At 40.0% G+C, this 15,737-nt stretch overlaps 1 protein-coding gene across 4 annotated transcripts in view; it reads left to right on the top strand.

Moving 5' to 3' along the window:
* The window catches only part of LOC115086924 (lutropin-choriogonadotropic hormone receptor-like), a 316,916-nt gene extending 302,050 nt beyond the window's left edge, over nucleotides 1-14,866 (top strand). The window contains exons 12-13 of one of the 4 annotated variants that reach the window (XR_003855369.1): nucleotides 645-725; nucleotides 13,415-13,553. Coding sequence is in view for 2 of the 4 variants with exons in the window: in XM_029593398.1 (XP_029449258.1) it covers nucleotides 645-725; nucleotides 13,409-14,612 (1,285 nt within the window). In the remaining 2 variants the exon portion in view is untranslated. Of the gene's footprint in view, nucleotides 1-644; nucleotides 726-13,408 lie in introns of all 4 variants that reach the window. The other 3 variants (XR_003855368.1, XM_029593400.1, XM_029593398.1) reach the window with 3 other exon arrangements.
* The last annotated feature ends 871 nt before the right edge of the window (nucleotides 14,867-15,737 follow it).

Genomic DNA, 15,737 nt, shown 5'->3' with positions numbered 1-15,737 from the left:
AAATAAATAACATTTCAAAGGACAGGCAGAGCTGATTCTATAAACATATAAAAACTACTCAATTTTATTATTTTAAAATAAAAATGTAAAATTTCTCTAAAATGTTGTTCTATAATCAGAAAAATCAATCAGCGTTGCTTTCTGGAAAATGATAATACAGTTTTGGAATCTGAGTCATTGAGAGTTTTTCCCCATATATTTAGAATGACAGTAACTCATTATCAATCAGGTCCGTTGGGTTTATTGGTTAACTACACCAATATTCGAACATGGATCTAAGAGGATACCTTTATGCACCAAAGAGAATCTGCTTTTACATAAGGGTATCAACATAAAATAATATAGTTTGAGTTTATGGCCAATTTTTCATCATGAACATGGAATATACCATTAAAAAGCATCTGGAATATTTTGAATGGGTTTATTTTTTGTAAAACAAAATTTGCCTCTCTCTCTCTGATGGATGCTTTCCTAGTTTTATTTTACCTGTCTTTATATTTGGACTTCAAAGTCAGGTCAGAAAATTCACTTAAATATGCAAAATTTATGTACCCATGGATGAACAACATGTAAGCGTAACCAGCTAGGCTTGGTCTGAAGAAGAAACTCAACTAGTTTTGGTTTTTTTTTCCATCTCCTTTTAGACAGAACAAGTTTTTTTCCTTATATGAAAACTCTACCAAACAGTGTGAAAGCGCACCAAGGAAACAATATAACGAATCAATGTGAGTACTATTACTTACCATACTTACTATGAAAGTTGAATGTGTAATATGGTTTGAAGCTAAATCTTCATTACTTTACTTGCATTAAATCCATATTTTCAAAACGATTGCTTTCATTCTATGTCTGTTCCCAAACTCATTTGGAAAGCTGGGGTTAAAAATCCAAATCTGTCATAGTAGTAACATATCTCCTGGGTAAATACAGACAGTTCACAAATCATGGACATCTTATTTGCATACTAGTAAAATCTGAAACTCAACACTGCCTCCCAGTCTGACACTGGGGTCCCCACCCTCCTAGGGGACCCAACTCCACCTCTTGATCCATGCCGTTCTGGGGGATGTAGCTCCACCTCTGCATCTGTTGCTATCCTTAGGCTCTTCTTCCTCAGTGGCCAAAACCGCATACCTTAATTTAGCTCTCAAAAGATAAATGTCCTGGATGCTCCAATGGGTAAACTAAGCATGGGTAATCCAGAAAAGAAGCACTCCCTATTAGAGATGTGCATCGTGATTTTTTATCATATCATACACATCTAATTAACCTTGTTACTGTTCCTTTCGCCTTCTCTCCTTCTTAGTTTTGGGGTCCCCCCTCCGACCCCCTGTTCTTAGTTGCCCCCCTCCCCTCCCCCTGTTATTTGTATTTTCTATCTACTGTTATTATGTAAACCGATATGATGTGTATTTTAATGTCGGTATAGAAAAGCTGTTAAATAAATAAATAAATCAGGCTTCATTTCTGGGCCCTCTGCATGATATTTTGGTTTTCCCGTTGTTCGGGGGTTTGTTTTTTTTTTCGGGGGGGCCCCGATTTTCATTGAAATTGCCTAATTTGAGAAAAACGAATGCACGGCTCTACTCCCTATATAAACAATAATTTATATTATTATTGTATAGCTATATGCAAGCAAAAGGTAAGCAAAACGTCCATTAGCCTGATCAGATCTGACACAGAGGGACTAGATTTCATTTTAGAAGTGGAGAAAGCAGTCTGTTATACTGGGGGTTTTCATTTTATCAATTAATTATATTAACCATGGTTTTCAGAGATTCATCTTAGAATATATTTGGTATTTCTTTTCTAGGAGAAAGGGGCTAATATTTGCTTGAACATCAAAAAAAGCAGCACCTTACCCAAAATGCATCTCAAAAAATTGAAAAAGGAAGGAATTGCATCATTCACTGTTGACCAATGTCTGGTTGTGCTTAATTCTACCTCCTTTGTGCACAGATTATAAAATCCAGCACACATGGGTGCATGGCCCGCTAGTTATAAAATCAGTGCGTCCATGTCCGCGCGCCAGGTAGCGCATGCACATGGATGCACACTCGCTTCTTTAAAAATCTACTCCTTAGTCTCTTGCAGGATCCTTAACCTGTTGGACTTTATGCCATCCCCAACATAAAGCACTACCCCCAACAAGTTGCTCCTCCCTGTCATTGTGAGATAATTTGTACTCTGGTATGGCACTATCCTATTGGTTATCCTCCTTCCACTATGTTTGTGAGATGACAATAATGTCAATCTCATCATTCTTTGCTAAACACTCTAACTCTCCCATCTTACTTCTTAGACTTCTGGCATTGGCATACAGACATTTCAAAGTGTGTTTTTTATTTGTATTAACGGCCTGCTTTTCAGTTGACAGAGATAATTTGGAATCTTTGAGCTCAGCTGATTCTTAACTTAGAGGCACATGGACTACTTTTGCATTTGTTGGAATCTCTCTGTTGGGATGCGCTAACTCTCATGCTTCATTAATATCCTTCGAAGATACCTCCCTCCGAACTATGTGCTACTGACCGACTTTGGCTTTCCCCTTAGAGCAGCTTTTAAACTAGAGCAATCTCCTTTTTAAAGGTTAGGGCCAGCAGCCTGGTTTCCCCCTGGTTAAAGTGGAGCCTTTCTGTTTGGAAAAGATTCCCCCTTCCCCAAAACTGAATCCCTCTTCCTTGCACCATCGTCTCATCCACACATTGAGTCTCCGGAGCTCTGCCTGCCTCTGTGTACCTATGTGTGGAACAGGGAGCATTTCAGAGAAAGCTACTCTGGAGGTTTTGGATTTCAGCTTTCTACCTCACAGCCTGAATTTGGCTTCCAGAATCTTCCTCCCACATTTTCCTATGTCATTGGTACCCACTTAAATCACTCAGCAACACTGTCTAAAATTTTATCTAGGTAAAATGTGAGGTCCTCCACCTTTGCATCAGGCAGGCATGTTACCAGGTGATCCTCATATTCACCAGCCACCCAGCTATTTACATTCCTAATAATCATCAACTATGACAGCTGACCTTATTCTTTCGTCCTGGGCGGTAGCCCTGTGAGACACAGCTTCAGTGCAAGAGGACAATGCATCACCTGGAGAGATCCTTGCTACAGGATCACTTCCTGCTGCATCAGGCCAATGCTTTCCGACCAGGAGACCTTCCTCCTCCAGGGTAGCACACCAGGGCTGCCAGACTAGAGTTGGGATTTGGCTACTATGTCCCTGAAGGTCTCATCTATATACCTCTCTGCCTCTAGCATCCAGAGATTGGACTCATTCTCTGAGAGCCTGGATCTTTTTCCACTGGGTGCACACATACAATCTCTCACCTGCTGGAAAAAAAATCATACATGATACTCGATGCAAAAGACAGGAAGGCTCATCTCTTGCTGTTGGACTGCTGCCTTCATCTTAATTTTGTTGTACTCCTAGTTAAGCTTAGGTTGCTATGGCAGTAGAAATGTGTACAATTAGATTCCTTTAAATTTATTGGTATATTCACTATTAATCTGATAGCATCCTGTCAATGCACTCATTGGATCTCTTTTGAAAAAATCAAAGCAAGAAGGAAAGTTGTAGAGCAGTAGTGAACCATGTCTGTTTCATGCAGACATTGACTCCTCCCCCCTTCAGCTCCTGGAAGTTTATCTGATGAAGCTTTTCCTGAGCAAAGACCTTTGAGTGCAGATCCCCTCAACATGGGTTCCCCACTCAAGGTTGGACACATACATAGTCAGAACAATTTGGACTGGAGAAATCTTGAAGGGCATGCTTCTGGTCAAATTGGAATTGTTTTGCCACCAGGACAGGGATGATTGCATGTGGTGGATACTGTCCTGAAGATCCTGAGTGATCTGAAGCCACCATGATCTGAGGGTCCATTGGGTTCTCCTCATTATGGAGACATGCCAAGGGATTAACATGGACTGTTGGTTCTATAAGGCCTAATAACCTCAACATGTCCCATGCTGATGTGTACTTTCCACTGCAGAAAGCAACATAATAGCTCTCTGTTGTGAAAGGAAGGCTCTTGCCTGAATTGTGTGGAGCAGAGCTCCAATAAACTCCATTTGAGATGTTGGGCTCTAGTGGGACTTGGGATAGTTGATGATGGACCCTAATAACTCCAGCACCTGGATGGTTTTGCACATTGATTCTGTGGCATTTGATGTGCTCTTGACCAGCCAATCATCCACGTAGGGAAACACATGCACTCCAAGTTTGAGAAGGTGTTCTGCCACCATTGCCAGACATTTGGTAAAGACACATGGGGCTGATGCTGGACCAAAAGGCAGCACATGATACTGAAAGTGATGGTGCCCTACTACAAATCTGAGATATTTCCTGTCACCTGGAAATATCTCTGTGTGAGTGTAATCATCCTTGACATCAAGAGAGCAAAGCCAGCCCATTTGTTTTGCAAAGGGGATTAAGGTACAACATCTTAAACTTTTCTCTTTTCAGAAAGTATTCAAGGCCCTTAGGTCTAGCATGGTAAGGAGTGCCCCTGTTTTCTATTGAATCAGGAAGTACTTGGAATATCCCTACCCTCTTTCCCTTGGTGGAACATGTTCAACCACATTAGTCTTTATGTGGTTGAAAAGCTCCTTCTGATGCAATTCTGGATGTGGAAAATGCCTTAAAGCAGGGTCCAACGGTCAATTTGGAGATATATCCAATAGGTGTAATCTGTACCCCTTTCTTATGATGCTGAGGACCTGTCTGAAGTTACACTGAGTCAATGGGTTACGTAAAACTTCAGCCTGCCTCCAACATGAATGTCCTCCATCATGAATAAAGGGATGCAGGCTATGCCCTCTGGGATCCAGTTAAAACCCCATCTCAGGGGTGCCAGCTGGAGTGACAGCTGTAGTTTTAGGGCCCTCTACTGCCTTGGATGGGCACAAGGAGACTGTTGTCCATGGGACTGAGAGGGATGAAAGATAACATCTCCTCAGCTAGAAAAAACGTCTTCTTGATCCCATGGTCAGGTTCCTTCTGGCAGAGGGCAGGTCTGGAAATGCTGTAGAGAGCTTCTGAAGCACTGAAAAATATTCATGGATTTGTGCCATGGCTTCATAATGACCATGAGCAGTCAATGTCCATCAGTGCACCAACTGGTGCACACATCAGGCAAGAGGATTGGAAATAAAACTTAGAAAAATGACCAAAAAAATCTACCCAAGACAGTAGAAAGGTTAGGAAAAAGACTGCAGGGTCTTGCAACAAATTAATCCTTCCAATTTGTGCTAAAAAGTAAAATATCTTAAGTACGAGAGTGAGGAACTATGACATATGGACTCCATGGAAAAGAAAAGACTGAAGGGGCCCTCATATGGACATGTGGCATAATAGTATGTTGGGCATGCCCAGTGAGGCACAGTCAATGTTCCAGCCAAACTCCATTAGATGATGTCACCACTTGTGAGGACTGCCATTCTGCTTTTCCTCAGAGAATTTAAAGTTTTATAAGTGTAACCCCTGTGATGGTTGAACCCAGACAGTAGTTCCAGAAGTCATATCTCAAATTTATATTTTAGATGAAACACTTTAATAATGCAACAAGATATATTTCCAGGGTTTTTTGCATGGCGGGGGGGGGGGGGGGGGGGGTGCAGTTCTTGTTCAAGGCCCTTCACATTGCATTCATCTAATTCCCAATTCAAAGTACTTGAACACTGCAGTGATAACAGCATAAATGATTATTAAAGTCAACAGACAGGGAAACACATTGCAATCTTTAGGTGGTTTCCAACATTACTGTTTACTGATAAGGTGCAAACTGATATTTAAGTCTTTACAGCTGTTTGATTCCCTTTCAGATGTGTTTCCAAATAAATTTCTGACTTTTTACAGTCTTGTTTAAGCTTATGATGATAAAGCCAATTGATTCAGTTCTCTAAATCGATTTCTTCCCTCCCAATGTAGATGAAGTATTTCTTCCCTCCCAATGTAGATGAAGTATCAAAGATGGGATTCATCATACACAGTCATTTACCTCCTACCTCCTTTTCATTGTCTCCTCATAGTACCTGAATGGCACAAGTCCTTCTTCTTCTCCCCCTATTATTATCAGGATGATACCTTTTACTCCTCTTCTCCAAATCTCTAGTAGATGTTCTTGAGCCCTAGATGGGGTCCAATTCCTTGCCTCATCTCCCTTTTATCCTTCTCCTCAAGATGACAAAGTCATTCTTTCCTTGGATTTTGATGATCATAGGTTCCTCTTGCATGAAGGGAACCTCTCCCATTTGATGAAAAATCATAAATTAAATTAAATTAACTGAATCCCAAGTTACTGGGTGCTCTTAATAAAAATACATTAATAGAAGACTATAGAAAGGATTGGGAGATTGGAAAGAAACTCCCATCCATATGAAAAGCACCATGGAGCCAACAACTCAATACAGAAAATAAGAGATAGTCAAGGCATGCTACTCCACAAATGAAAACAGAGAATATACAAGGTAAAATGATGATCAGGTTAAATAAGGCAAAGGGACACATCTATTACCAGTTTCCACATGAGAGAGCTGTAAACCCGCAAAATTATCACCATGTATCTCCCCACCCAAATGGTATTTTCTGTCTACACTCTAGTAGGGAACAAACAGGATCCCTAAATAAGGTTTCCATAAGGAAGTAAAAGGATGCAGTTAAACATACCAAGAAATCTTGTTTCTTGAAACAGTTATATTTTTGCTCATGATCATCAAAAAAATGTTATTTCTGTTGTCAACTCTTTCAGCAAGTATTTTGTATAGTGAAGACTTTGTGGTATTTCTTGCACAGAAGATTGGAAGAATCCCCATATGCTGCAAAGTCTGTTATTGAACTGTGCGGAGGCTGTGGTTGTGGACCAGACAGGAACTGACTCTGTAGGTGTAAGTTTGCAGGAAGATGGTGATATAGGAGTTTTAGTTAGTACTGAGATTGATGAACAGAGGGAAGAGGGGATCATAAGGGTTTCTCCCACAGAACTCAATACATTTTAGAAGAGTAACTAGGATGAAAATAGTGAGGATGGTACAATCATTAAATGTTATGACTTGTGACGTAGATCTGATCCATTTAGTAAATGAAGATGGTGACAAAAAAAGATTTCACTAGGATTAGAGTCGAATATAAATTCCAGTTTACAAGTGGAAAATTTCCCCCTTTAAACAGGCAGTTGTGTATCCAGTTTTTAAAAAACAAGGCCTGGATGTGAGGTTACTGGATAATTACAGATTGGTTTCCAAGTTATCATTCCTGAGATCATAGAGAAGGCAGTATTTTGGCAGCTTATTGAATTTTTAGCCAACAATTCAATAATCCATCCTTATCAGTACAGTTTCCACTAGAATCATGAAACTGAGACTGTAATGTTGGCCATGGTCAATGACATCCATATGCATGCAGACAGAAGTAATGATGCACTGTTAGTTCTATTAGATCTCGTGGGAGCATCTGATGTCATTGACCATGGCAACCTTCTTTTGAGATTGGAGTCTTATGGCAAAGGGAGAGTCACTTTGTTTTATTTTAAATTCTTCTGATAGGTCTAGTTAACTGGGGTGGTACTACTTCTGGGTCTCTTAGGATATTTTGTGGGTTGCCATAGGGGTCTGTATTATCACCCTTGCTGTTTAATGTTTATATAGCTCCCTAGGAGATATTAATACAGAGTCATCAGGTTTAATGTCACATTTATGCAGATAATATACAATTGTTTGTTCATATGAATGAAGTTAAAATAATTGGGGTTTTTGCAACTGAATGTTTGTTTAGCAGAGGTGGCAACTTGGCTCAGATGTAAACTGATGAAGTTGAATCCAGTCAAAGCAGAGCTCTTATGGGTTAGTCATTGGGGTAGGCCATTGAAGGCACTACCATTACATCAGTTCAGAGTTTGGGGGTTATGTTGGATGCTAATTTGATTATGGAACTTCATATTAGGGCAGTAATGAGATCTACTATTGTGTGTTTGCAACACAATTGGTATTTGCGATTTTATCTAAGGAAGGCATCATTGATGGTAATTCACATATTGATAATATGCCTACGGAATCATTACTCCAGGGCCTGCCTATGAGACTGATGAAATGCCTGCAGCTCCTCCAGAACACCCCATTAAGGCTGCAGGTTAGTGCCAAAGAAAGAGACATTATGCCACCTATTTCAGAGGGACTGCACTGGCTGTCAATTGTTTGGTGGACAATCACAGGAGATTTTTGAAGGAGTCATAGGGATTGTAGAGCTAAGCAGTTGTATGGTCTTACTCTGTTGTCATGGGTTTCTATGGATAATATTTAAAATTCTGTCCTTAGTTTATAAGTTCTCACCAAGACAGGGCTATGGAATCTTTAGGATTTAATTCCTTATGCCTCTTCATGGGCAATGCAGACCTCACAAAAAGTTCTTTTAAAGGTCCCTATATCTTGGCTGATTAAGCTGGAGTTAACTAAGAAAACTGTGCTCACATATGTGGGTCCAGTACCTTGGAAATCTGTTGCAACAGGTATTTGTCTGGAGCCCCAATATTTGAGCTTCAGGAAAAAGGTGAAGGCCTGGTTATTTGTCCAGGTCTTCCTAGATCTCGTGTCCTGGGGGGGGGGGGGGGGGGGGGCACTATTCTGGAACAGCTGTGAGACAGGATATTTCTAGCTATTTGAACTAAGGATTAAACAGTTGATAATTTGAATTAACAGCCACATTGCTTTTAACTGGACTAGAGTAAATTGGGGATGGTATTGGATGTTCATATATGTATTTCTGAAGGGGGGCAGGTTTGTGACTTTCTTTGTATTTATGTTGTGTTTATTATGTTATAACAACATTGAGTTTTGGTAAAATAAGGCAGAATATCAAATCTGAATAAATAATTTTTCAATTTGTGGAAATTTAAATGACATATTGTCCAGGTAGCAAAACATGAGAAAGCAGCAATCCTAAGTAAAAACAATTGAAACTGTGCATACATTGTGAGAAGTAAAAAGAGAGATTCACATACATCTTCAAAGGTGTCAAATATAAGGGTCACAGACTAGAAATGGCTCTTCATCTGGCCCATCAAACCTCACCCCATTGCTGCTACTTTCTGGAACTGCCACAACTTCCTTAGGTGGCTCCATGAACTGGAGGATGTCCAACATCTTGTTTTCGGTCTCATCCTCTGACAGCAAGATAAAGGAAATGGCCTCTGCCATTTGTCTAATGAAACTAGTGAAGCAGAAGTCATCAGGGGAGCAGATGAATCAGAGGGGAGACCAGTCAACCCCATTTTGTCAGAGCCATCATCGGATCTATAGTCACACCCCAAGAAAATTCGGCGTCAGACCCTGATTGACAGGCTGATGATGACCCAGAGTATATCTATCTGATGACAAGGAGTGCACTAGTCTGCTTGGGCCTGGAGGAACTCCGGTGGGATGGCCACATCTTCCTGGGAACCAAGAGATGTATCAGTGACTGACATCAGGACTCCTGGAAACAGGTGGGGGTTCGCAGGCCTTCGGTGAGGATGTGTTCTCCTTTCCAAAGGGCCATTTTATTTTTTTTGGGGGGGTGGCCACCACTGGCCCATCCTTGTGCCTGGCATCAAGCACTGATGGAGACCAATCTCAGTGCTTCTTTGCCTTTGCTTGGTACCTGGCATCGTAACTCTTTGTTGCCTTTGTCAAAGAAGCAGAACCCAATGCCTTCTTTGAACAGGAAGAGATAAGCGATGGCTTGACTCTCAGATACCCAATGTCAAGGGAGTGGAATACCCCCTCGATTTCAGGCATCACTAGTATCTGGTGCAGCTCCTGGGACTATCAATGTCAATGCTTCCAATGCCAATGCATTGGCCTTCTAGTACTCAAAGTGCTTCTCCATCAGCTCCAGCTGGGACCATCATTCTTTTGAGTCCATGGTCGCATACAGGCGACACTTCCAGACGTCATCTGATGTCCCCAGGCACAGGATTAGTCTAGCATGGAAATCCATGCTAGACATAATCCTGGAACACAGAGCGTACCACTGGTCTGCTTGTCCATGGCCAGCCAGAAAACAAGGGAAATGAAATTAAATTCTTTGTCCAAGTGACCAATGCCTGCTGGGCATAGATGGTCACCAACCAGGCATGGAAATGGAATGGAAACAGAAAAAATTACTTTAAACCCCCTCCCCCCCCCCCAAAACAAATACCTAGGGAACAATAATGGAGACAAAACAAGACTACAGGGCCCCATGATGAACAATCCTGCAATTTTTAATCCCAAGAAAGGACATGACAAGCAGAAGAGTGAGGATTCGTGACCAGCAGGCTCCACAGATAAGAGCCTACAGAGGCCTTCCGCAATGGAAGCACAGTATAGTGGCATGCTAGGCATGCTCAGTGAGGCATAGTCAAAGTTCTAGAAACTTTGACATAAAAGTTCCAGGCCGGGATCCATTGGATGATGTCATCAACATATGGGGACTGCCATCCTGCTGGTCCTTGATGAATGATACCACTTATGTCTCCTGCGGTGTCACACCCTCTTCCCTGAGCTTAAGCTTGGGCTTGCTTTTGCTGCCATTATTTCACTGTATTGTAATACAATAGAGATGACATGCAGCCAGAATATAACATGGGAATGTTAACAGAAGAAAGCAAATCAGATTCTATTACAAAGCAGAAACTGTGTACTGATGTTAACCCACCAAAAAAAAGAAACTAACATGATAGTAGGTAAAGATGATACATCTGTTTTTTCCCAAAGAAAGAGATCTAGGCATCATAGTGGATAACACATTGAAATCGTCGGTTCAGTGTGCTGCGGCAGTCAAAAAAGCAAACAGAATGTTGGAAATTATTAGAAAGGGAATGGTGAATAAAACGGAAAATGTCATAATGCTTCTGTATCGCTCCATGGTGAGACTGCACCTTGAATACTGTGTACAATTCTGGTCGCGCATCTCAAAAAAGATATAGTTGTGATGGAGAAGGTACAGAGAAGGGTAACCAAAATGATAAAAGGGATGGAACAACTCCTCTATGAGGAAAGGCTGAAGAGGTTAGGGCAGTTCAGCTTGGAGAAGAGACGGCTGAGGGGGGATATGATAGAGGTGTTTAAGATCACGAGAGGTAAATGTGAATCGGTTATTTACTCTTTCGGATAATAGAAAGACTAGGGGGCACTCCATGAAGTTAGCATGTGGCACATTTAAAACTAATTGGAGAAGGTTCTTTTTCACTCAACGCACAATTAAACTCTGGAATTTGTTGCCAGAGGATGTGGTTAATGCAGTTAGTATAGCTGGATTTAAAAAAGGATTTGATAAGTTCTTGGAGGGGAAGTCCATTACCTGCTATTAATTAAGTTGACTTAGATAATAACCACCGCTATTACTAGCAATGGGTAACATGGAATAGACTTAGTGTTTGGGTACTTGCCAGGTTCTTATGGCCTGGATTGGCTACTGTTGGAAACAGGATTCTGGGCTTGATGGACCCTTGGTCTGACCCAGTATGGTATGTTCTTATGGTTTTTGTTTTTTTATGGAGGGGAAGGGGTGTTCAGGTCCAGTAATGCCCTCCTGATGCTTTTGAGCTTCAAGCATAATCAGAACCAATATCTACTGGGTTATTTTGTTATAGTCTTCATTTGAAACTACCCAGGGATTCCACCTCTGGTTTTTTTTTTATTTCCTTCCCAAATCAACCCAGCGATTGCAGCCATAGTCTTTGGCCAGAAGTCTTATATTAAAGCTTTCTTTAGAACCCAACTAACTTGAACCCAGAGTCTAGACACTAGAGATCACCTTTAAACAATGACTGAGATATCTTCTCCCTCGAAGTTATGAAAGCTGCTTGAAGAGAGGGCATTGCAGCCACTTGTCACTAAATCATCCATGCCTGTAAGACTTACAAATGTTTGAACATGTAAGCTTTTGGTAATACTGCTAAGCTCCTCTTCTCTGGCAATGTTATCTTTAACCAACTACTTTTCTTTAAACAACTTTACTGAAAGGTACCATTTCTGTAGGAATGGAAAAGAAAGAAAAAATATATTTAGGCTGCCCAAAAGTGAGATATAACATTAAGTGACGCTAAATGTCAAATTCTACTGTCTACCACATTGTACATTAATTTTTGCAATTAGCAGGAGCCATAAACAAAGTGATATTAGTATGTTCAAATAAGAAAGATAAAATTATTCATACCTAATTCTGAAGGTCTTCACTGCTTGGTTGGTTTTCATTCATCAGAACACATCCTGTGTCCAGCCGGTGGTTCCACGCTGCAGGATCCTGATTTTTAAACCCTGCAAAAACTCTTTGGGTACTGTCGCCATCTGTTCTGTATTGTCCACTGACCTTTCCACAGCATAATTCCAACTTACTAGCAGTCACTTCTCTCCCGTTTACTACTCCACCTTAATAATTCTCAGTTCAAGTCACATGGGGTGAAGGGAAAAGATTACTTCTGACTGTTCATAATTTCCCTGCATGTTATGTGACCTGCTCAAGGCAGCATCCAACATATTCTATTGTGAGTACCGAGCCAGTCTGCCTGCACAACTTTAGCTCATATTATTGTGAGTCTAATCCCTTTCCTTCACTTCCCCTCAGCCATCAACCCTGCCTGCTGTCTCTAGGCAGATATCTTTAGATATTTATAGGGTCAGAAGCATTTGGCCATCATGCTAGGCCCAAGCCTTATATCAAAAATGTCAAATCCTCATAGCATTTATCAGACTTTCCAGCAACAATAAAAAAAAGCCTCAGCGCTCTTCCAAAGTCTCAGCCCTATATGGACAGTGCTGCCTATCCTCCTTTAATGCAGCTTCACACAGTACCAGTCACATTAGTTGTTCAAACAATGGAGTTTCTTTTCTCTCCTTTTAGCAAGCCTGCAGTGACCCACTCCCATACTGCAGTAAAACTTAGCAAATCCATCTACTCAGGGATTGAGATTCTCATGTCTGTCATTTTCTCGTGGCCTATCTCCTTGCAGCTCAGCTTTGGTAAGACACTCTGCTTCAGCCTGTTTTGGGGTTTCTTTCCTCTTTCTTCGTGGTGGCCATTTTTCCTTCCAGTCCATCTGCTCCATCTCTGTTCAGGTGAGAGGGTCCTTGGCCTGCCCCTCTCCCTAAGCCCACCCCCATTCTCTTAACCACCATGCCTGCTGGGAGTTGTAGTCCCTCCATTTTGCTTTACTCTGATGGTTTCTTTTCCTTGCCAAGCCCACTTGGTGTTTCTTTTGATGTTCTCAAGGTCTGCACAATGTTGTCATTGTCACATTAGCTTCCAACCTCATAAAGTTAAATAATAAATATGTAAGGTATAATTAAACCTATAATCATGGATATGGTGGTTGCCTTAAGATGTTTTGTCATTTGTGCAACGTATTTATCTCTAATGCACGCAGAACACATAAATTCTAAAATAATTTTTTTTCAGTTACAGATTTTCTATGTGGTCAGAACATGACAATCTATTCAACATGTCAAGCTATTCTTCAATCAATGATGATAATGAATTGCCTGTGGACTATGAGTATGTGTGTCAGCCTAAAATTGTCAGTTGTACTCCAGAACCAGATGCATTTAATCCATGTGAAGATATCATGGGATATGACTTTCTTCGCATAATGATTTGGTTTATTAATATTCTTGCTATTGCAGGAAATGCCATTGTGCTATTTGTCCTGCTAACTAGTCATTACAAACTCACTGTTCCGCGTTTTCTCATGTGCAACCTATCCTTCGCAGATTTTTGCATGGGACTCTATTTGCTACTTATTGCCTCAGTCGATTCTCAAACTAAGAGTCAGTATTATAATCATGCAATAGACTGGCAAACAGGTAGTGGCTGCAGTGCTGCTGGGTTTTTCACTGTTTTCTCAAGTGAACTTTCAGTCTATACACTAACTGTGATTACACTGGAAAGGTGGCACACTATTACCTATGCAATGCAGCTCGACCGAAAGCTTCGTTTAAGACATGCCATATCAATCATGCTTGGAGGCTGGCTATTCTCCATCTCAATAGCACTGCTGCCTCTTTTAGGCATTAGCAGTTACATGAAGGTCAGTATTTGTCTGCCCATGGATGTAGAAACAACTTTGTCACAAGCCTATATACTGTTCATTTTAGTTTTAAATGTTGTGGCCTTTATCATTATTTGTGCCTGTTACATTAAAATTTACATAACAGTTCAGAATCCAGAGTTTGCACCTGCAAGCAAAGATACTAAAATTGCCAAAAAAATGGCAGTACTGATCTTTACGGACTTTACGTGTATGGCTCCCATATCATTTTTTGCCATATCAGCTGCATTTAAAGTTCCTCTCATTTCTGTAAGAAATTCCAAAATTTTACTTGTTCTGTTTTATCCAGTAAACTCTTGTGCCAATCCATTTCTGTATGCAATTTTCACCAAAGCATTTCGAAGGGATTTCTTTCTATTGATGAGCAAATTTGGATGCTGCAAGACTCAGGCAGAGCTTTACAGAGTGAACAACTTCCCTGCCTATACCTCTAATTGTAAATCTGACAGCTCATCCACTGGTCAAAAGAAATCTTCTCGAACAGAGCTTCACCTGACAACTTTTGATTGCCAGTATTCAGCAGTAAATGATAAAACTTATCATGGAGAAAGCTAGCTGGCTGAACTGTTTTAGTACTATAGCACTGTATGAATTAAAAATTGGCACCTTAATTACTTAACCCAGGGATTTAATATTTCAATATGGTACTTTACGAAAAGCATTGCCAATATTTCTGATACAAAACACCACTAGAAAGTTCAATGGCTATTTTATTTAGAATTTGCTGGATATTGTAAAAATTATTTTTTATGAAATCTTTAAAAATATAAAGATTAATATGGAAGTGTAAATAAAATTTTAATTTACAAACTACTGTATATACTAAAAACTACTCAAGATACCTTGGTCTTCACGTGCAGAATATAGTCAGACCAAAATATAGATTCCAAGCAGCAAAAGCTCAGGTGTATATAGTATGTCACATGATATCAAACATAGCAATGGTGTAGCATTGAAGTATTTGTGAAGTGTGGTAAAATTGTTCTCAAGGTTACCCTCATATGCTGCCAAGAAGATACTGTGATGTTGAACATACTACTTACAATCAAGAAAGGTTTACATATATAAAGGTTTCAATTTCACTATTCACTTACGAGCAGAGGAGTCTCTATAAACACTTCTTGCTTCATAATCACACTATAGAAACACCTCTACTCTCACTCATAATCAGTGAACATAAAACCTTTATCTAGGCATTAGGCAAACCGATGTGTGATGTATTTTGTTAAGTTTAATTACAACTATTTCTCTTTTTTTAATATTATTTTTGTCATGTGCTCTTCTTGTAGCAATGGGTGAAAACAGTCGATATGTAAAATTGTATAAAAATCAAAAGAAAAATGTGATGTTTGTAATTAGAGTGTATGGACATGATGCCATGTTAAATATTTAGCAATCAGACCTATATTTCCAAGTTCAAGAAGAAAAATATAATAAATATTTAATTTGTGAAAACATCACAAATTAAACTAAATTTTTATTTCAGACTGAAATTTAGTCCTAGGAGTTGCATATGCTTTAAAAAAAAATATTAGTTATTTTATGCCAAATATAATAGTCTGATTTAACAGGGAAAAAAAACTCCTCGGATAGCAAAATAGTCCAACACTAACAAACAGTCCCAGATAACACCAAATTACCTAATCATGGCAAGCCAAGGTCATCACACATCCTAAATAT

This window comes from Rhinatrema bivittatum, chromosome 3 (assembly GCF_901001135.1).
Source record: "Rhinatrema bivittatum chromosome 3, aRhiBiv1.1, whole genome shotgun sequence".
NCBI classification, from domain to species: domain Eukaryota; kingdom Metazoa; phylum Chordata; class Amphibia; order Gymnophiona; family Rhinatrematidae; genus Rhinatrema; species Rhinatrema bivittatum.
The sequence above is the reverse complement of the archived record's forward strand: the minus strand, read 5'-3'. Positions and strand labels throughout refer to the sequence as shown.